Source organism: Pleurodeles waltl, chromosome 3_1 (genome assembly GCF_031143425.1).
Source record: "Pleurodeles waltl isolate 20211129_DDA chromosome 3_1, aPleWal1.hap1.20221129, whole genome shotgun sequence".
Taxonomy (NCBI): domain Eukaryota; kingdom Metazoa; phylum Chordata; class Amphibia; order Caudata; family Salamandridae; genus Pleurodeles; species Pleurodeles waltl.
The window spans coordinates 126988667-127010657 of NC_090440.1; the positions used below are offsets into that span (position 1 = coordinate 126988667).

General features: G+C 46.7%; 1 protein-coding gene across 1 annotated transcript in view; it reads right to left on the reverse strand.

Annotated features, from left to right (window-relative positions):
• LOC138283831 (sodium-coupled monocarboxylate transporter 2-like) overlaps positions 1 to 10332 on the reverse strand; it is a 197056-nt gene extending 186724 nt beyond the window's left edge. The window contains exon 1 of the mRNA XM_069221959.1: positions 9701 to 10332. Coding sequence (XP_069078060.1) covers positions 9701 to 10057 — 357 coding nt within the window. The 5' untranslated portion in view covers positions 10058 to 10332. The remainder of the gene's footprint in view (positions 1 to 9700) is intronic.
• Positions 10333 to 21991: the final 11659 nt, after the last annotated feature.

Here is a 21991-nt window from a genome sequence, read left to right on the forward strand (position 1 = left end):
AGGGTATAGGGGTCATTTTTTCCCAGGTGCTTGGCGATGTCATGACTGAGATGGGTTGTGCTAGCTGAGTTTGACTGTATTTGCTCTCTGTCTGTTGTATGTACCTGCACTTTGATGAGCAGTTGGTGCGTATTGAGGGCAGAGAAAAAAGAGGAGAGGTGGCTCAAGACCTACTTAGTGATGCCAGTGGTGAGTGGCTCCTGTAAGAAGCTGGTTCTGTATATACTATATCAAAATGAGGTGTAGTGTACACATAATCCAGGGGTTCCTCAGATGCTTAACAGAGGTTAAAGTAGATAATGCTAATGCTCTATTTTGTGGTAGTGTGGTTGAGCAGTTAGGCTTATCAGAGGGTAGTGCAAAGCATTTGTTGTACTCACACAGTCGAGAAACAAGGCACACACACAATGATTAACTCCAGGCCAATTGTTTTTATATAGCAAGATATATTTTGATAATTTATTACTAGAACCAGAAAAACTTTCTTGCAGTTAAGTACAGTATTCAATAGGTATCAAGCATATGTATCAAATGTACTTTGTTTGTTGTTTGCATATAAAGCAGTTCACAAGTAAGGGAACACTTTTCTATTTCAAAAGTTGACTGCAATTTTCATAGGAGTCAAAAGAGTCCTGGCTTAGAAAAGTGTTAGCACACATAATTCCACATAATTACAATTCCAGTCTTCAGGGGTTAGGATGTCCACAGGTCAAAGTTTAGGCTGACCCTAAAAGTGCACCACCAGCCACACTAGGCTGGCTGGCTGCAGAGGTCAAAGTTGGTGTCAGGTTTACAATGGTATCCTATGAGGACTGAAGGTGCTCAGTAGAAAGAAGATTGCCCATAGTTCCAGGACACCGGCCTGGGGGGTTTACTTCAACACTGGGGGGGGCCACAGGATCAAACTATACACACACCCTCAGTGGCACAGGGGCAGTCGAGTGCAGGGTGCAAACACAGAGCTTGGAGCCTAATGCTTTTCAAAGAAGGGTTCCCAGGGGTCACAAAAGATGCTGCAACTGGGCCCAGGTGGTCAGTTCTAGAAAACCAAAGGCTGGAAAGGCAGGAGAGGCACCCGCTGGATGTTGCTGGACTGTCGGTTGGGTTCCCCAAGGCCAGGGGACTGCGGGTGCAATGGTCTCCTTGGGCAGTGGGGATCCTCATGGGACCTGGTTGAAGTCAGGGGGGTCCTCCAGATTCAGGATGCAGGCATTGTTGTGTTGGCCAGGAGGAGTCAATCCAGGGTGGACTCGAGGTCGGAATTGCCTGGGGACCTTCTCTGGACCAGTGTCCTCAGGAGTTCTTGGTTCTCTGCTGGGCAGGCTGTCCTCTGGGGGTTTGTAAAGGTTGCTGGTTCTGCAGAATGCAACACCTTTTGGGAGCAGGAGTCTTTGAAGCTGCAGACAGGCCGGTAGGGCTGGTGCCAGGTCAGTAGTCATCTGGAGTCTTCTCTGCTGGAATCGGCTTAGCAGTCCTGCTTCTTTCTTCTTCTTCTTGAGGTCGCCAAGAATCTGGTAAGTGAGATTCAGGGGAGCCCCTAAATACTAGATTTAGGTTTGTTACAGGGGTCAGAGGGCATGGCTGCACCCTTATGGTGCCCACTCCCTTTGAGGAGGGGGCACATTCCTAACCCTATTTGTCCATACACTCCAAAACAAGATGGAGGATTTTGCAAGGAGGGGGTCACTTCAGCTCTGGACACCTAAGGGGTGGTCCTTGCTGCAGTGCTCACTCCTCCCTGTTTTGTCTAAATTTCCTGAAGGACCTGCTGCCAAAAGTGGGGCTTGGTCTGGGGGCGGGGATCTCATATAGCTGGAGTTCCCCGGGGCACTGCAACAGGAGCCCAGGTGGTGGTGAGCCTTTGAAGATGGCCTCCTGATCTGAAGTCTCAGGGATTTAAAAGACTTCTAACCACCATGCTTCTCCATCTGGACTCTGCCATTGGTGAGTCTAATCTGCTAAGTGGTGCCACCCCAGTCCTAGATCCTTGAAAGTGGGCCCAAGGTGCTTCCCAGCAGAACCAATGCCTCTCCTCAGCTGAGTGTTGCATCTTCAAGCAGAATCGACATATCACCGCTGCACGGATTGGACCCGGTGCAGCAGACTCGCATCATCACTGCATCCCGCATCTTGGGTTCAGAGCATCGCCTTCCCCGGAGAAGGTCCTCACATCCCTCATCAATGGCAGCCCCGATGATGAAGCTAAAGCTCTGCATCTCAGCTTCACTGCTCAACAGAAATTATGCATTGCCTAGGCTGAGTAACATATATCTGACAACAGCCTTCGCATTGCAAGCCCTGTCGATTGATGTCGACACACCTGGACCTCACACAGCAGACTCGCCACCTTCTAGGAACAACTGCATCTCATCAGCTGTGTGACGCATCTTCGTCTCGTATCTGTGCAACACTCCACAACCAGGATTTAAGGCACTTTGTTCAGCAGCCTTAACTAGGTGCCTGTAGCTAGCTCCACTGTGGTGGGTCTGAACTTTTTGCTTTGTCCCAGTCTGGTGCGACCAGATATCACTGTTTGGCGCGTCTTGCTTCTAAGAGCTATTTTACAGTTTATTCTTTAAAAATTCATAACTCGAGCTGTACCTAATGGATTTGTGTTGTTCTTGTTTTTGTAAAGTTTTTTATTAGTAAGTTCTATTTTTCTAACCTGGTGTGGGACCCTTTTGTGTGTTTTTTACTGTTGTTCTGCTTGAAGTGTTGTGCAAATATTTTACACATTGCCTTCAAGTTTAGCCAGACTGCTCTGTGCCAAGCTACCAGAGGGTGAGTGCAGGTTAATTTTTGGGTTTGCTTGTGCCTTACCATGACAAGAATTGTGGTTACTTCTTGACCACATCTCACACCCGAGTCAACTAACAATAACTGACACACCAGCTTCTGACGTTTTCAGGCCTGCATGAAAGAAGGTTGTTGCTACCAAACTGAAAGTTCATGTAAGTCGATCAACTTCAGCAAACAGGATTTGACTCGGTTTCCCTAGTATGGACAGACAACTAGTCGCCTGGTAGTACATGATTATCAAATGCAATATATTTTAAAATGATATATTGAAGGAAAAAAATATAGGCAATTGAGTGGATAGTGACTTACGTGAGTCTTTTCCTCTATGAACTTTGTTAGATCGAAAAAGAAGTTACAGCCAAGTGAAATAGTGTAAATGTCCATGACAGACCAGACAGCAATATTAAATTGTCATTTTTTCGTTTTTTAGTGCACTCTTTCAAACGTCAACAACTTAGTTTCATTTACCAGATAGTTTTTGCGTTGTCTCAGTTTGAAAGTAAGTGGATGAAACCAGCTGGAGTGAGAGTGTAAACAATGAATGGAACATTGCATGAGCTGGCATTTTAGCGATAAAGCCTAAGTTCAAATTGCCTCAGCTTTGGGTTTGAGTGCCTTGCTCACTCTACCTGGTGGAACCATGCAGGGCAACTGACTAGTATGATTCTTTCAATCATGAAATATTTTTTGAAGCAGCTGTTTTAGCGTGTGAATATTGTAGTAAATCCGTATAAAATCAAATTACACTCAAAAGTTGTCATTTTTTCTAGGACTACCTGTGCGAGTATTCTGATATTTTGCAATGTGAACAGAATTGTTTGTGTTTAATTTAAATGCCAGTCTTCAACACAATTCTCATGAGCATGTAACAAGAGGCGGAAGATCTGTAAAGCATAATTAAAGATACTTAAGATCTAAGGTCTGTTTTAAACTAGCTCACAATGTATAATCGTTGCCTTAAAACCTAATAAAAAAGTCCCCATCACTATTGTTTCATTAATTAATGTGGGGTTAAGAAACTGTATCAGAATAGAAATGTAATATAACACAGAGTTCCAATTAGAGCTTTTCAAAGTCATACTTAGAAAGCAAATTGGAATATTACATTTTGAAACATAGCCATAAGTAAGTTAGTGTTTATACTCTGACCTGCATTCTACAAGTCAATTCCCAGTTAGGTAGTTAGGATGTATGCCTCGCCATCACTGTTTCCCATCCCTTTATGCCCAAAGACTCAACAAAACCTTTGTGTTTTAAATCTATGAATGATCTGCGTCGTAGGACCTCCTCTCAGACCCTCTTTGCACTACTCAGTAAGATAGAAGTGAAAGCTTCACGTTTTTAACCTTGTATTTGATTATGATGTGTAGTCACAATTTTGAACATGACCAAGAGTATGTAAAGTTCAAGATCTTAACAAATCTGCAATAAGGGCAAACGTTATGAAGTTTAAAAGAAGCTGGAAGGTTCCTGTTGCCACTTATGGTGGCAAGCACACCACTTGGTAGCCGTTACTCTTATGCATTCTGGTGCTAGCACATGGATTCAGAGCTCCTGAAAGTCCCAAAGTGTTACTTCTGACAATGGAAAAGAGAGATACACTGTCGCTCAGTGGCATCTACTGTGACTCCTTGCTGGCAGACAGGGCAAGGGCAGCCCTAAGTGACAGAGGGGAATCACAATTTCCTGCAGCCTGAAGTTCAGTCATCTTGGGAGGAACATCTGGCTACAGAGAATGAATCTGGTAAAACGAAACATCATCCTTCACAAGCTTTCCTATTCTTTCTGACTTCAGTGACAGAGGTCGTCCCTTCTGAGGCCTCTCATGAAGCAATGTTCAATCTCTATTTCACAGGGGAGGCTCCTTCGCAATGGCGAAGGAGCGTCGTCCCACTATCTGTACCAGCAGCAGAAAAAATAAACGATAGCAGCAGCACGTGAAGGGCGGAGCAGGCTGGGCCACGGGAGGTGGGAGGAGGAGAGAGTGCACCTAGGTGCGTATGTGTGTTTGGCCAGCCCTCTCAGGCTGGCCAAACACACATGCACAAATAGGTTTCTCCAGCCCGGCTGTGTTGAACAGCCAGGCTAGAGAAACTGCACAGACCCCAGGGTTGCGTCTTAACGGCAGTACAAGCCACTCAGACCAATCCTGATGCTGCTTTCATGCTAGCCATAGCATGAAAGCAGTGCCTGGATTGCTGGGGACCCTGTGCCGGTGTCCTACTGAATGCTGACACACCACAACAAGGGAAGAGGAGCGCGAGGAGATGGCGGCGGCCATTGAGGTAAGAGTATTTTTTTTTTTCACCCCACTGTCTCCGTCCTCAATCCCCCGCCCACCACGCCCCTTGAGATTTGCAGCTGACACCGCTGCCATTTCAATTTTCATGGGTCAATAAAAAATTAGGAAATAATAAAAGTATAGAAGGGTGTTGTATGTTTGGACTTGGTGAAAGTTTTCTATAAATATATATTCAGTGTTTGACGGTACTCTGAAAGACATGCTTTTGCCGTTCTGAAGTGGGTATCAGTCAAAATGTAAAACCACAAAGCTGCTTATTTTGCACCAATAGTTATTTTTCACCTAAAAGTAATTTACACCTAAAGCAAGTTTGCACTTACTGTGAATTTGTGTTCCTAAATGTTTTCACACTCATGTTTTAGCTGCACCAATTGTGATTTTTCAACTAAGGGGCATATTTATCAATGCTTTGAATCTCCCTTGCGCCACGCAAGGGGCATGCAAGGGTGATGCACACCCTAAATTAGATTTATCAAGCCACGCAAGGCCACCTGAGCTTGATAATTCTAGGGCAACGCAAGGCAGAACAAATTGCTGCCTTGCAGCAGGGAGGCATGTCATAGGGGACTGTGGGTATTCTCACAAATCCACTCATGATTTGTTGACCTGGGAATGCATCAGAATTGTATGACTCTCCACTAGTGGTGCAACAAGGAGATACAGCTTTATTTCTCCGTTTTCTCTTTTTGAGAGTTCTGCACTCTGCAGAACACTTTGAAAGAGAAAAGTGCTTCTGAGGATTGTTTTGTGCAGTAAGGCGCCCCTTCCTGCACAAAAACCATACTGCCTGCAATACGGACACGCTTGCAACATGATGCAAAGGTGTCTGTGAGGCGCTTAGCAGCCAAAAATGCTCAAGTGCTAGGAAAGGACAGCTATATGCTGTACGGTGGTGAATACAACACATTACTGACCTTTCACAGTGCAGAATGGTGGCTTGCTGCTTTGCTTGAATTTTTGATAAATATGGCCATACTTGTGCTGTCAACCAAATGTGCTTGTTGCAATAGACATGAGTGTGATAGGTATGCCCAAACATTGACCAATACTTATTGTTCCTCAGGGTTCAGGCTATATCTCACTGAAGAGGCGTAAGTAAGTCAGAACTGGTCAGGGGTTGATTTTGTTCTGATCTGCAGGAGACTTTGCCTAGAAGTTCAGGCTAAACTGTTTCTTCTGGGGCTGGTCTCTGTCTAGTGGCATAGTTGTTGAAAACTGATATACTGGAACGTGGCTCAGGTGCTTGCCAGTGGCTGAGATTTATTCAAGCATTCCTTCCATCAATTTGTTTGTTATTGTTAATCAAATGAAGACCTAGATGAAGTAAAATGTATGCAGCACAGTGAAATTCTGCAGCACTGCATCGTACAAAGTGTCAAAAAAGTACTGAAGCATTAAATGCTCAAAGGGTTTCATGCTAATGATGTTTCTTGGGGTGTTCCAACAAACTGCTGAATTTGCACAATGTTAAGCACTGTGTCACAGCAAGAAGGCAAGCAAGCACTGTTTTAAGTGAGATTTATGCTCAGGGGGCACTCTCCAGTGTAGGTTTCTATGTGCACGCCGTGGACCACATATAAATCACATAATATACCCTGTCTCTCAGAAATTAGACATATTATGTAAAAACACATAGAGCCTGATTACAACTTTGGAGGAGGTGTTAAACCGTCCTAAATGTGACGGATATACCACCAGCCTTATTACGAGTTCCATAGGATATAATGGACTCGTAATACGGCTGGTGGTATATTCGTCACATTTGGGACGGATTAACACCTTTCTCCAAAGTTGTAATCAGGCCCATAGTTTTCCTTCTGACCAATTTTGTGTGCATGCTTTTATTCAGTGCTAAAATTAATACAAAGCCAGATCACGGTATTATTATAGGAGTTGTGTTTTTTGTGGAATCCTGAAAGAATTTATATGGTTCTTCCCCCATTATGCCCCTTTTGTATACAGTAGTGTGGCTTTGTCTCTATGTTGTGCTACCGTTTTTTGGTGCGCTTGGGTATAAATCCACTCTTTTTGCACACAAAAGTTGATCAACGCTGCCATTTAGGCTACTTGTGTTGCCTAGATTTGATTTATGTTCTAGTTCTACTCAATGATTTGGGTATCGTACATTGTTCAAGTGAATATAATACTCACTGGGGTACTTAACAGCACTTGAAACATGTCTTGACGAATGCCCTAGACCATTATTTTGCCTTAAAGTAGGGCAGAAACATGTTGATGCAGAAAGGGTCATAGGACCACTAACATCCTTCCTTGCACTAATAAAGGGTACCTGGCTGTGGACGAGACATCTTTATTACACTTAGCTTCCCCCGGTCACCATGATATACAAGGAGTTCCCTGGAATACAGTTGAGCCCACCCTGGCTTTTAGGGGCCAGAGTGAAACCGAAGATGAAGCATGCAAATACTAGAGTGGGTGAGGGTTATACATAAAGAAGAGCATGATTCTTCTCCTGAGTGGTAAACACTGACTAGGTGCACTTGAGCTAGTGTTAGGCATGGGAGAACATATCCCTTTACAGAGAAAAGGTCTCCCATCCCTTCTGGTAGGCAGGGCCTACGGTAGGCCCTCCTTTCTCTTTTTTTGTAGGACGGTAAATCCCACTTGAGTACTTTCAGGCTGGTTTGTGTTAGTAAATTAATGACATTTGTAAATCTGAGCCTATATATTTTGTTTTCAGTTTCAAAGAACATAATAATACACTAAAGGAAAAAAATACTATCTCTGGTTACCCAAATCATAAATATGAGTTAATTATTAACCAGGTATGAAAATTGGAAGTGCATGATCCATCCTAATGGTATGAACCTCCATTTCTTCAGTACAGGTTTAGGAATGAATGTAAGAATATAATCTGCAGAAATAGTGTCTTGCATAAATAGTGTATCATAAATATATGTAGATGTTGTATTATTAACAATGCAGCAATATTTTTGTAAACAATATATTTATGTCAGTCAGTGTTCAGACATCGATATTCTGAAACTATACCCAGAGGTTGATACCCTGAACGCCCTAAAAGCATCCATAAATTCCATGGACAATAACACTTACTCGCCATATTTATCGAATACAACACCATTAGCTCCCCCCATAATTCAGTCCATGTACTTATTATCACACACATGTTCTATGGTGTATAAAACATGTTCTATGGTGTATAGTACAATGCTAAGATTGATCAAGATAGTTGGCCTATAACCTGGAACAAAGCTATTTCTACAATGACTGAAATGCTGTCAACAACAAACTCACAATGCTCCTGGTAGCCACCACCACCTCCCTGATACAGGCTCCGCCTGTCACCCAGCCTCCAGTCCAGCTACCTAAAACAGAAATAGACTCTCAGCAGAAGGATGTGACTGCCAATAGGCATAATTCACATTAGATGTGTGATTATGTGACTTGTAACTCATTACAACCAGTTACTAGTGACCAGAGCACTGACCCTTCATATAAAACTAGAGCTTACGCCTGAAGAACACAGCCTGCACACCAAGCCCAATTCGTAGAGTAGCCCTTCCTGCACAGACCCCCCTAGCACATCACAGACCCGAAACTCTCCAGAGCCTACCACCCTAACCACAATCAAAGATCGATCGGCCCGAACAGCCTCAGAAGAAGCACCTCCTTTTAAACCATGAACACATCACCTACAGTTTATGAAACTTTCATATCTGCCTGTAATTCAGAACTGTGATGTTGGCATTATTGCACTCACAGAAATCTGTCTCTGCTCATCCTCCATACCACTAGCCTATGAATAGGAAATACTGCATTGCCTACCTCGCAACAGCAGAAACCACTGGTGGGAAAGGTTACCTTTTCCATTCCCCTCATTGCCAGCGCTTCTCTTTATATTTCATGGGCCTTATGGTGCTGATGCTTTGTGATAAATGTTTTGAGAAAGGAAGACAAGGCACAGACATAGGAGGAACAGAAAGAGGCAGGTAACACACACCTGACACACATTAGCACATTAAAATCAGACCTAGTGACCTTCCAATGGTTGTTTAGAAGAGTTTCGAACAAAACTATCACCAAATATGTAATAATCACGAGTTAGCAAAGTTTGCGATAACTCTGACGCAGGCTGTAGAGACTGATATTTGCATGTTATGCACTAAAGACAGTTATACGTATTTGTATGTAGCTATGCGTACATTGCCTAAAACCGAGTAGTGATTGCAGTTAGAAAATTCGTTCTTTTAGCTCTATTTAACTTAAATGAATTAAATAAGCGGCAGTAATTTAGAATCAGACCCTCGAACTAACAAACACATTTTAAAATGAAGGAATGATACTTTGAGTATAAATACTGACGTGTAGTACTGTCGAATCTTGCATGAGCAACCACCTATGGCTTCTGCATCGCAACGCCGAAAGGAATATACGTTTCTCCCACCAGCAATGTTTATTTCTCTTTTACAATAAACATCATTCATACATAATTTAAATCCTTAGCAAACAAAGTTACACTAACTCATGCGTCCTGTCTTAACCATGCCCCATTATGAAACCACATATTTTACGTCATTCACCTACACATATATATACAGTGAATGCAGAACTTCTTACCTCGTACGTGCTGGTGATTCCAGATCGATAAAAAACGGGTACAAAGAGCTCAGCCGTAAAAAGAACAACTAACGTATAGGCAACAAAAAATACAACGAAAGATGCCCCATAGCGGTACACCTCTGACGGTGCGCCTAAAACAGTGACAGCGGACATGAAGCTGGCAGTCAGGGATAGTGCCACAGGTCCACATGTCATTTGCCTGCCCCCAACCAAAAAGTCCTTTGAGGTTTTGTTCTTCCTCTCTTTAACAGCAAAGAAGACTCCGATGGCCGAAGAAATTAGGAAAAGGCCCGCAAATACCACATAATCCCAAACCAAAAATGTTTTGGTCTCTTTTACTTCTAAACTGCTCATTTTTCGGTTGTTGTAGGCCAACGAAAATTAGCTGACAACAACAATATATAAATTGTCTGGATCCTAAGTAGAAAAAAATCCGACTATTGTAAGACCTTTTGTTCCAGCCGAAATGGACTTGAAATGTAAATAAAAACGGAGGGATGTTTTAATTTGATCTTTCTATATTTACCATCACAAGAGTTCTCATACTTTTCAGACAGATGAATGTAAACATCTGTTGGCACTAAAGTTGAGCTAAGAAAAAATAAGATATGTTGAAGGGGCAGGAAAGATCTCTCATGGCCACTGTGATCACCCTACTTTCCCTTGTTATATACCTGCTGAGTTTTTTAATTTGGGGTTAACCATTACTCTGGCTGCCTGAATTAATATGTGCTTTTGTGGCTCAGCATTATGCAAATGAACACAGGTGATCAAGTAAAATCTGGACAAAAATCCCAGAGACAACCAATTTTAAAAAGTATTCTTGACAACTCAAACACACATTTGTGGTAACAATTATAGCCCTAAAGGTGGAATCTGCCCTCACTTGTGCACACATGAAAATACAAAAGCGAATCTGTTGTCATACATGATAATAGACAGTGCATGTAAGGAATGTCGTGTGAGTAGTTCAGCCCATTGCATTCAAATAAAATGTCATTTATTCATTCATTTGATATAAATATGGTCCACCCGAAGGTAACTTGAAATAATGGGCACGTTTTCTCCGTCATGCCTGCTGCTATCTTTCAGCTCGTCCGGTTTATCTTCAACGCACTCAGTGCTGGCTGAGGGAGGACAGAGCTAATGTTCACTTCTCACCTGTAATAAGTAACCAGGAAGAAAGGCAGCAGCTCTGCCATCCCCTGTACCTACCAAGGTGCATAAAGGTCACACTTCCTGATAAAGCCAATTGATTTTCAAGTTCCCGGGGATAAGCGTTTTCTGGTGTGCTTTATTCACGTCAGCCCAGGTAAAGAAAACTCCTCCTCAAAACTGTTGTGAGCCAAACTAATTATAATTTGTGTGTCAAAGTTTACAGTTTTCCTAAATGTCAAAACTGGAGAGCTCTGTGTGGAGGATTGTCAGCCATCACATCAGAACTTGTTTTTTTTTTAATGTAATCATGCTAGGTGACCTCTTAGTTCTTATATACAGAGGACAGGCTGCTTCTGAGCACCTAGAAGTGGTAATCTGTACATAGCTGCAGGCTGCAAAAGCGCTGGAAGCAGGGGTGCTGCCAGTGCTGCAGCACCCCCAGAAATATTCATGCTGGGGGTCAGAAGGTGAATGAGCAAAAAAGATGCCTATAAACTTTGTGTTTATCTTGCCACATTTGCTGCATATTTAAAGACAAAGTCAATGTTAGGCTATCTCTTCTGAGTGCCTGCTCATTCAGAAACTGGTGTTTAATTTCATTTCTCTGACTGCAAATTGAGAGAATTTGATAAAAGTGAACTATCTTGCTGGGGTACAGGAAACGAAATCAAAGACTGTACGGTGCCAGTTTTTTTCTAACACGCATTTACCTATTAGTAAATGAAAGATAGCGATATTTCAAATTATACCAGCAATTAGGAAAATACCAATGAATCACTTTTTTGACAGTGTGTAACCCACCAGTGCTACAAAATGCACCACTAGCTACATACCACACCCTTACTGCTCACTTACTAAATTAGCATGACACATTTGGTACACTTGATTTTTGTACGACCTTGGATTTTTCACAATCCGTATGACTTCAGTGATATAAGATTAATGGCAGCACCTTCACCATAAAAATGCTTCCAGCACCACTGACAGGCAATATCACACTTGGGCCACAAGCGCTATTATTCCACCTCAGTGGGAATGTTAAAATTAAAATGCATGAGGTGCACTGTTTTAAGGAGCAGATGCAGTTGGAAGAGGCTATCTAAAAAAAGGCATCCCTATTAAAAACAACACATTATGGCCCTCATTATGACATTGGGGGTAAATCCCACTTACCGCCACGCTAACTGCCGCCAACTTACCGCCGCCTCGGCGGATATCCGTTCACCATAATATGACACACATACACCAATCCGTCACTGTTCAGCCAGAGACACAATGCCGCCACACCAAAGGTCAGTGATAAAGTGGCGGTATCAAAACCCACACCATTACACCAACAGAACCACGCCCACCACATTATGACCCACGAATCACCACGGCAGACATTCAATGGCGGTAAATCATTGGCGGTATATACCACCACGCTCAAACTACACACACACATACAAACCAACATTACATTGGTCAATTTAAATGACACACACCTGACACCCATACACACACCAGAACCACACACCCACACCACTATAAAACACACACCCACATTACCCACAACCCTTTCCGACTACAAACCATTAGCACGAGACAGACACCAAGATCAAGACCAAGACCACTACTACTACCAATACTTCCACCTATATACCACCCACATACCCCATATCACACACCCCAACACATCACCCTAAACACCCTCACCTACACGCCTCACACAACACCCATGACAACACAAAGACACCCCCGATTCACAGAGGAGGAGGTAAGGGTCATGGTGGAGGAAATAATCAGGGTAGAGCCATAGATATTTGGAGCACAGGTGCAGCAGATATCAATAGCTAATAAGATGGAGCTATGGAGGAGAATCGTGGACAGGGTCAACGCCGTGGGACAGCACCCAAGAACTAGGGTTGACATCCGGAAGAGGTGGAACGAACTACGGGGAAAGTACCTTCCATTGCAGCAAGACACCAACTCGCTGTACAGAGGACTGGTGGTGGACCCCTACCTCCTCCCCCAAAACTAAAAGCATGGGAGGAGAAAGTCTTGGCAATCATGCATCCTGAGAGCCTGGCCAGAGTAGGAGGAGGACTGGCCTCTGGTTAGTCAACTCTCTACTACTACTACCCCTCTATCTGCATGCCATCACATACCCCCATCCTCACCCTCACCCCCATCACTCCACCACTTCCCACACACCTCACCATCACATCTCACTTCTCCCAATGCCAAGCCCTGCATGTCATACCAATGCATGGACACCACTCACAGACCTGCATGGACACCTATCACTAAAGCATGCACACTATAGAGAATCAGCTATCCAACCATATACCAACTGTTAGAAATGGGGTCTTTGGTTGGCAGGCAGGTTACCCCCTGCCCAAGCAAGGACCCTCACTCTAGTCAGGTTAAAAGACAATCACCCTCAGCTAACCTCTGCTTACCCCCTTGGTAGCTTGGCACGAGCAGTAAGGTTAACTTCGGAGTGCTGGGTGTAAAGTATTTGTACCAACACACACAGTAACTTAATGAAAACTCTATAAAGTGGCACAACACATGTTTAGAAAAATAGAAAATATTTTTCTAAACAAAATAAGACCAAAATGACAAAAATCCACAATACACAAGTCAAGTTATCACTAAAAATGCAAAAAGAGTCTTCATGTAATTTTAAAAACAACGCAAACGCTGTTAGCGTGAAAATGTACCTTGGGTGCGTCAACAATAACGCCGCACAGGCAAGTGTGCAGCCAAATGGTCTTGCAATGCGTCAATTTCACTCACAAGCGAGACCTTGCATCGTTTCTCCTTTAGTCGGGTCGGCGTGCGTCATTTCTTCTCTCTGCAGGAGAGCAATGCATCGATACAGTCAGCACTCCTGGGTCCGGGCAGGACTTGAGTCATTTTTACACGCCCAGTGGTGTTTGCTTCAGAAATTCAGCCACATGATGGTCCAAAAACCATGCAGCATGGGTTGCGATCTCACCAGCCTCCGTCAGCGATGCTGCGTGCAGTTTCTCTGGCCCCTGGGGTCAATCTTCCGGTTGCATTGCAGGCGGGCAACGATTGTCAGCTGCGAAGCCGGCGGCGCTTCAATTTTTCAGCCACAGATCGGAGTTGCATCGATCTTTTCCCCCCACGGCGGTCTGTGCGTGGATTTCTCACTCTTGGGCTGCCAGCTTCTCTTCTCAGGGCCCCAGGAACTGTATGGGTACCACTTGGCAGAATAGTAGTCTCTCCAGGTGCTGGCAGAGAGAAGTGTTTGGTGACCCTGAGACTTCAAACAACAGGAGGCAAGTTCTAAATCAAGCCCTTGGAGATCTTCACAAGAAGGAAGGAAACACAAAGTCCAGTCTTTGTCCTCTAGCACAGGCAGAAGCAGCAACTGCAGGATAGCTCCACAAAGCACAGTCACAGGCAGGGCAGCTCTTCTTCCTCAGCTCTTCAGCTCTTTTCCAGGCAGAGGTTCGTTTTGGTTTCCAGAAGTGTTCTAAAGTCTGTGGTTTTGGGTGCAAATCTTATACCCATTTTCTCCTTTGCAGTAGGCCTACTTCAAAGCAAAGTCTCTCTTGGTTGTGAAATCCTGCCTTGCCCAGGCCAGGACCCAGACACTCACCAGGGGGTTGGACTGCATTGTGTGAGGGCAGGCACAACCCTTTCAGGTGTGAGTGACCACTCCTCTCCTCCCTCCTAGCACAGATGGCACATCAGGAAATGCAGACTACACCCCAGCTTCCTTTGTGCCACTGTCTAGTGTGAGGTGCAACCAGCCCAACTGTCAAACTGACCCAGACAGGGAATCCACAAACAGGCAGAGTCACAGAAATGGTTCAAGCAAGAAAATGCTCACTTTCTAAAAGTGGCATTTTCAAACACACAATTTTAAAATCAACTTTACTAAAAGATCTATTTTTAAATTGTGAGCTCAGAGACCCAAAACTCCACATGTCTATCCACTCCCAAAGGGAATCTACACTTTAATCATATTTAAAGGTAGCCCCCCATGTTAACCTATGAGAAGGGCAGGCCTTACAACAGTGAAAAACGAATTTAGCAGTATTTCACTGTCAGGACATATAAAACACATTACTATATGTCCTACCTTAACCATACACTGCACCCTGCCCTTGGGGCTACCTAGGGCCTACCTTAGGGGTGCCTTACATGTAAACAAAGGGAAGGTTTAGGCCTGGCCACTTGCCAAGTCAAATTTACAGTTAGAAACTGCACACACAGACACTGCAGTGGCAGGTCTGAGACATGATTACAGAGCTACGTATATGGGTGGCACAACCAGTGCTGCAGGCCCACTAGTAGCATTTGATTTACAGGCCCTGGGCACCTCTAGTGCACTTTACTAGGGACTTACTGGTAAATCAAATATGCCAATCATGGATAAGCCAATTACATACACATTTTGTAAAGGAGCACTTGCACTTTAGCACTGGTTAGCAGTGGTAAAGTGCCCACAGTAACAAAAACAGCAAAAATAGAGTCCAGCACACATCAACAACCTGGGAAACAGAGGCAAAAAGTTAACAGAGACCTCACCAAGGATGAAAAGTCTAACACCAACTTACAAAAGTGAAAGCTGCCAGGGCAAATACAACCAAAGAGGGCAAGCCACGGATACACAATATGTCAGACACAGAAACAATAACACAACATTTACATCCTCACAGGTACCCTAGCCAATGTCAGCGGAGAGGAGAGGAGGTGTCAGCAATATCCACTCCCCCAACAGAAGAGGCCCACAGTGATGATAGAAACTCTGGTCTTCAGGATCTGGATGACCAACCTGGCCCATCAGAGACCTCTGGACAGCCAGATACCCAGGCCCAGTCACACACCACCACAGAACCTCCCCCATCAGGAAACACCATCACAGCACCCACCCAGTGTGCCCATACCTCTGTCCCCATGACACGTCAATCAGCAGTGTGTCCTCCTCTACAGGGACCCCAGGCCACACCTCATACCCAAGACAATCAGGGACCTGGGGTCAGTGGCAGTGGGCACAAGGTTCAGGGGACAGAGGCACAGGCCAACAGGGAAACTGGGAAGACTGCCGTGTGCCACGGGGAGGACAGGCCCAGGGAACCGACTCTCCAGGAGGCACTTACAGAGATCCTGGGAGCATATCAACATTCCCAGGGCAAGATGGGCCAGATCCTGGACAGTGTGCAGGAGAACAGGTTTCTACAGGAAGGACAGTACCAGGGGATCAGGGAGGACTTGCAGGCCATTGACAACACCCTGGTCTCCATAGCAGGGGTGCTGGCAGACATGGCCAATATTATGAGGGAGACAGTGTCACACCAGCGGGCCCTCTGCCATTAGCCTGATATCTGAACATCCTTCCACCTCCGCTGCTGCTAGTGGCCATGGGGCCCGCCACAGGACCAACAGGCCACCAGCATCCCTCCCCCTGCAGAAGGTGAACCACCCCGCAAACGTTCCCTGCGATCAAGACAGAGACACTTGCCAAGATCCCTGCCAGGAAATGAGACTCTCCTGATTTTCACCCTTGTGTCCCACCCTGTCACCCTGTCCACCTCAAACTGCCATTGCTCCCCTTCCTATGTCCCCATGGACAATTAACTTATGCTTCAAACAGACTGGAACAATACCCTGGACTTTCCTCCATCATCACCCCATCCCATTACACTTGCCCCTCTATATTTTAGCACTTCAATAAACCCCTTTGGAAAAAAAAAAGTATGGAGTATGTCAAATTTTTTAAGTATGTACTGTATTTATTTCAACAGGTACAGACATTGCAATTCAACTGTACAGAAAATGAGCATAGGCGTATGACCTGTAGCTGGCTGCAGTGATCACACCAGGAGCATATGTGAGATCACCAACATCTGTCAAATGAATTGCCAAAGGGTACAGTAAGTGGGCATAGAAGTGGGAAAAAACAGCATGACAGTGCCACAGAAATTCCCAAAAATGTCATTGAAATGTGAAGTAACACTGTCTTACCTATGTGTCATTGGAAGTATTGCTTGATGGCTGATGTTCTGTTGTCCTCATCCTCATCCTCTGCCTCCTCATCCTCACTGTCCATAGGGTCCGTTGCTGCCACAAGGGCATCTCCAGCCTCCTCCTCCTGCAGAAAAGGCACATGGCGTCTCAGGGCAAGGTTGTGCAACATGCAGCATGCCACTATTATCTGGCAGACCTTCTTGGGTGAGTAGCACAGGGATCCACCTGTTAGGTGGAGGCGCCTGAACCTGGTCCTTTATATTATCCCTCTGATTCGCCCAAGGGCCTCATTATAACATTCTTCTGCCCTTGCCCTGGCATTCCTCACAGGGATCAGCAGCCATGATAGGTTGGGGTAACCAGAGTCACCTGCAAATATTGAGGGACAACATTTAGCCACACACTATCCCATATGGCACACACCATACCCATACACCATCATAAATGTGGTGGGAACCGTGGTGGGAACCAGGGCTCACCTATTAGCCACATCCTGTACCTCTGTCGTTAAGCCATCACATTTGGGATGCTGATATTCCGCAGGACAAAGGCATCATGCACCGACCCAGGATACTTAGCATTGACGTTGGAGATGTACTGGTCTGCCAAACACACCATCTGTACATTCATAGAGTGTAAACTCTTTCGATTTCTGAACACCTGTTCATTTTGACGGGGGGGACAAATGCAATATGTCTTCCATCAATCTCCCAAATTATGTTGGGCATATGTCCCATTGCATAGAACTCGGCCTTCACTGTGGCCATATCTTCAACCTGGGGCAATAAAATGTAGCTGAACATGTGTTTAATCAGGGCAGACAGCACTCTGGTCAGCATTATTGAGAACATTGGCTGTGACATCCCTGCTGCCAAGCCCACTGTCACTTGAAAAGAACCAGTTGCCAGGAAATAGTGCACTGATACTGAACTTGTACAAGAGGAGGGATCCCAGTGGGCTGACTGATAGCAGATATCAGGTCAGGCTCCAATTGGGCACACAGCTCTCTGATTGCGGCCCTGTCAAGTCTATAGGTGAGGATGATGTGCCTGTCCTTCATTGTTGCCATGTCCACCAGGGGTCTGTACACGAGGGTATGCCTCCATCTCCTATTCATCCGCAGCAGTTGCAATCTATGGGGCAAAAGAGTGAGGAGCCGGTCACAAACTGAACAATGGGGCTGCAACAGAACTTTGCATGCTGTGAACTTGTATTTGGTAAGTGTGAATTGTCCAGTATGTACAAATTTCACCAGTGACGCAGCAAATGTCCAGGGCCTGCTCCCCCCCCCACCGAAAATGGCATCTGCCTGTTCTGTGTGGAGGGACAGGTTGAAGTGAGGGAATTCCACTGACATTGTTCGCCTTTGTGGGATGCGGCCGGATACCACTGTGCAACTCCTCTTTGAATAACATTGGGCCCTATGGCTTACAGTGGCCAATGGTGATCTACGCCGGCGGTGACGGTATGCACCGCCGCGGACGTGACCGCCATTTTCTATTGCATCCCTCACTTGCTATCTGCTCTTCAACACGAGAGGACCTACACTGCATGTGCTGCTGTGACCTGTGTCTGGAACCTACCATGGCCAATGTGACTAGGGAAAAGGGCCCCTGCCTTCACTTCGGAGGAGTTGGAGAGACTGGTTGATGGGGTCCTACCCCAGTACAGACTTCTGCATGGCCTCCATATCAACAGGTGAGTGCACTGTGGGCACGATGCATGTGGCATAAATGCATGGAGTGGTGTGTGCAAAGACCTCGTGTAAGGGGGTGGGTGGATGTCCTCTTGGCGGCGTATTGGTTGTGTGCTGGGCCATGTGTGTGCAAATGGTGATGTGAAGGGGTGTGGTGGGCCATAAGTGTAACAGGCAGGACTGTTTGACTAATACTATTTTCCTGTGTGTATTTCCTCTGCAGGTCAGAGTCTATCAAAAGAAGGGTATATGGCATGCTATCGCCAAGGGCATGTGGACCCTGGGGGTCTACGGCAGGCAGTTGTTGGAAACGGTGGGAAAACCTGAGACGCTGGGCATGGAAGTCAACAGAGGTCCATCTGGCGATGGCCTCCCAACGAGGATGGGGTGCCCGTGGAACCCTGCCCCCCCCCGATGGCCCGCATACTGGTGGTGGCCTATCCAGAGCTAGATGGGCACTTGAGGGCATCAGAGCAGCCACAAGGGGGTAAGTACAGTTTACATCATTATAACTTACGCATGGTAGGCTGGTCACCGGGTGGGGGGTGTGTGTCAGTGGGTGCCCCTAGGCCAGGCCTGGCATTGCAGCGTAGGTCCCCTGGTAGCTAGGGTTCTGAAGGTATAATCCTGCTACCTAGCTCTTAGGCATCCACTACTGGACAAGGCTGCATGGGTCCCAGGTGTGCTTTATTTGCCGGTGTGTGCCCCTCCCCATGCCTTGGTGGCTAGCAATATCATTGGTAGTGCAATGCATAGTGCGTAGGCCTGTTCCCTGTGAGTGAGGGTGCTGTGTACGCCAACGGTGGTGATGGTGCTGCCATTGACCAAGTGTATCCTTTGTCTCTTCCCCCCTTATTGTTTTGTCACTCTGTCTTTATGTGCATTAGCATCAACTGGCAGAGGAGCAGTGGCACCGGTGATGGAGGGAGCTGCATCCCTCAGGACTCAGGAGGCAGAGTCCACCGACGGTGAGGATACTAGTGGAACAGAGGGCCAGGGGAGCACCACGGCGGAGACAGGAGTGGACTGTTCTGACACAGATACCTCCTCCGATGGAAGCTCCCTGGTGGTGGCGGACACCTCTGTGACCACCTCAGCTACAGGTACAGCCGTCACCCCCGTACCAGCACCGCCCTCCCAGCAGCCCCTCATCGAGTTGACCATGCCCGCTCTCCCAGGAAGGTGGGCATCTCCTTCGCCCCTGGCACCTGAGGCCCTGCCCCAGTGAGCCCTGCTGAGTGAGGAGGCTATTGACCTCCTGAGATCCATCTCTGTAGGCCAGTCAACCATTGTGAATGCCATCCAGGGACTGGCAGCCCAGATGCAACGACTAATGCATTCCTGGAGGGCATTCACACTGGCTTGGCGGCCGAACAGAGATCGTTCAAGGCTGTGGCCTCCTCTCTGATGGCAGCCATAGTCCCTGTTTCCACCTTCTCCCCTCCAACTTCCTCTTCCCAATCCCATTCTCCTCACCCCAACCTATCCCACACACACAGGCAGACGAGCATGCACACAAGACAACACACAAGAGTGGTTCAGGCAAACACAAGCACCACACTTCATCCCACAGGCACTCACACAAACACCATCCAGATGCAGACATACCAACATCCACTATTTCCACTGTCTCCCCCTCCTCCTCCACCATCCTCCTAGTTCCATTTACACTCACACCTGCATGCATTACATCCTCATCCACTACCAGCATCACCATCACACCTAGCAAAACATACACCTCACTGGCAGACACCTCCACAACAGCCATGCACATGTCCCCTGTGTCCTCTCCCACTGTGCCTGCCCCCCTCCTAAGGTACACAAATACAAGTACTCAGACACCCAACAGCCATCCATCTCACAACAGCATCCAGCCCATGCACCTGTACCCAAAATCAGCAGACAGACATCTCCAACAACCACTCCCTCTTCCTCCACTCCAATTCCTTCTCTCTCTTCCCGCCCCAGTGTCCCTAAGAAACTTTTCCTATCCACCATTGACCTCTTCCCTACCCTTCCCCCATCCTGCATGCCTGACCAGGTTGGGAAGAACCCAGCCAAGCACCTCAGCCACCCAGTCCATGGGCCCAGTCATCACCACACCCACTCATGGTGGAAAAGGATCCAGGGCAAATGTCCTGAGGGTGAAAGAGCCTGCACCAGGCAGCCTCAAGGGAAAGGAGCCTGCCCCAGCTGCTACCAGGAAGATAAAGGAGCATGCCCCAGCTGCTGCTAAGAAGGGAAAGGAGTGTGCCCCAGCTGCTGCTAAGAAGGGAAAGAAGCCTGCCCCGGAAGAGCAAGGGTCCTGGGGCAGGAACTGTGACGGAGCCCCTACCACCAACCATGGTTGTGCAGCCGTCCAAGGTTGCAGAGGATGGGCAGGAGCCTCCCCCCACCAGCAGCAGCACCACCACCTCCAGTGAGCAGCCCTCTGAGGATGTAGGGAATGGGCAGGAGCCTCCCCCCAGCAGCAGCAGCACCACCACCACCTCCAGTGAGCCGCCATCTGAGGTTATAGGGGATGGGCAGGAGCCTCCCCAACCAGCAGCAGGACTACCACTGAGCAGCCGTCACCGCCGGGGGATGGTATGTATTCCTACCTCCATGGGCTGCTGTGCAGCCTGCGCACTGCAAATCCAGTGGGTATGACACCCACCTGAGAGACTGAGACCTTGCACTTCCTAGGATCAAGAGCACAGGGCACGAGGCCCCCTCCAGAACCAGTGGGTAAGACACCCACCTAACCCAGACTCCCCAGTATGAAGAGCACAGGGCACGATGCCCCCTCCAGAACCAGTTGGTAAGACACCCACCTAAGCAAGACTCCCCAGGATCAAGAGCAGAGGACACAATGCCCCCTCCAGAACCAGTGGGCAAGTCACTCACTTGAGAGACTGGCCTTGCACTCCCCAGGACCAAGCACAGGGCATGTTGCCCCCTCCAGAGCAAGTGGGCAAGTCACCCACTTGAGAGACTGTGGCCCTGCATTCCACAGGACCAAGCACAGGGCATGTTGCCCCCTCCAGAACCAGTGGTCTTGTTCCATCTGCCGGATGAGGTGCCCCCGTTCCCCACCCCCCTGAGGTGCCTGCCTATTTCCCAACTGATGCCCCTGCAGTGCTCTCTCCATGTTGATGCAGGTGTCATGTGTGGCCTTGGACTTTGGCGTGTGGCCATGTGGACTACGTGCATTGTGGACTGGGCTGTGTCCCTTTTTGTGTACATATGTATATATCTACTATCTTGCCTCACTTATTTATCTTGATGTGTAGCTCTCATAACATTAATTTTTTCAAAATCCTTTTGTCCTTGCATTATTCATCTGAGGTACGGGGTAAAAATGTTTTAGTAATGCAGCTGAATGTGTATATGGAGTTGGGGGGGGTGTTGTGCATGTGTGTGTCACTGTCGTTTTCCTCCCTCCCTCCCTTGTGTGCTAGGCGGCT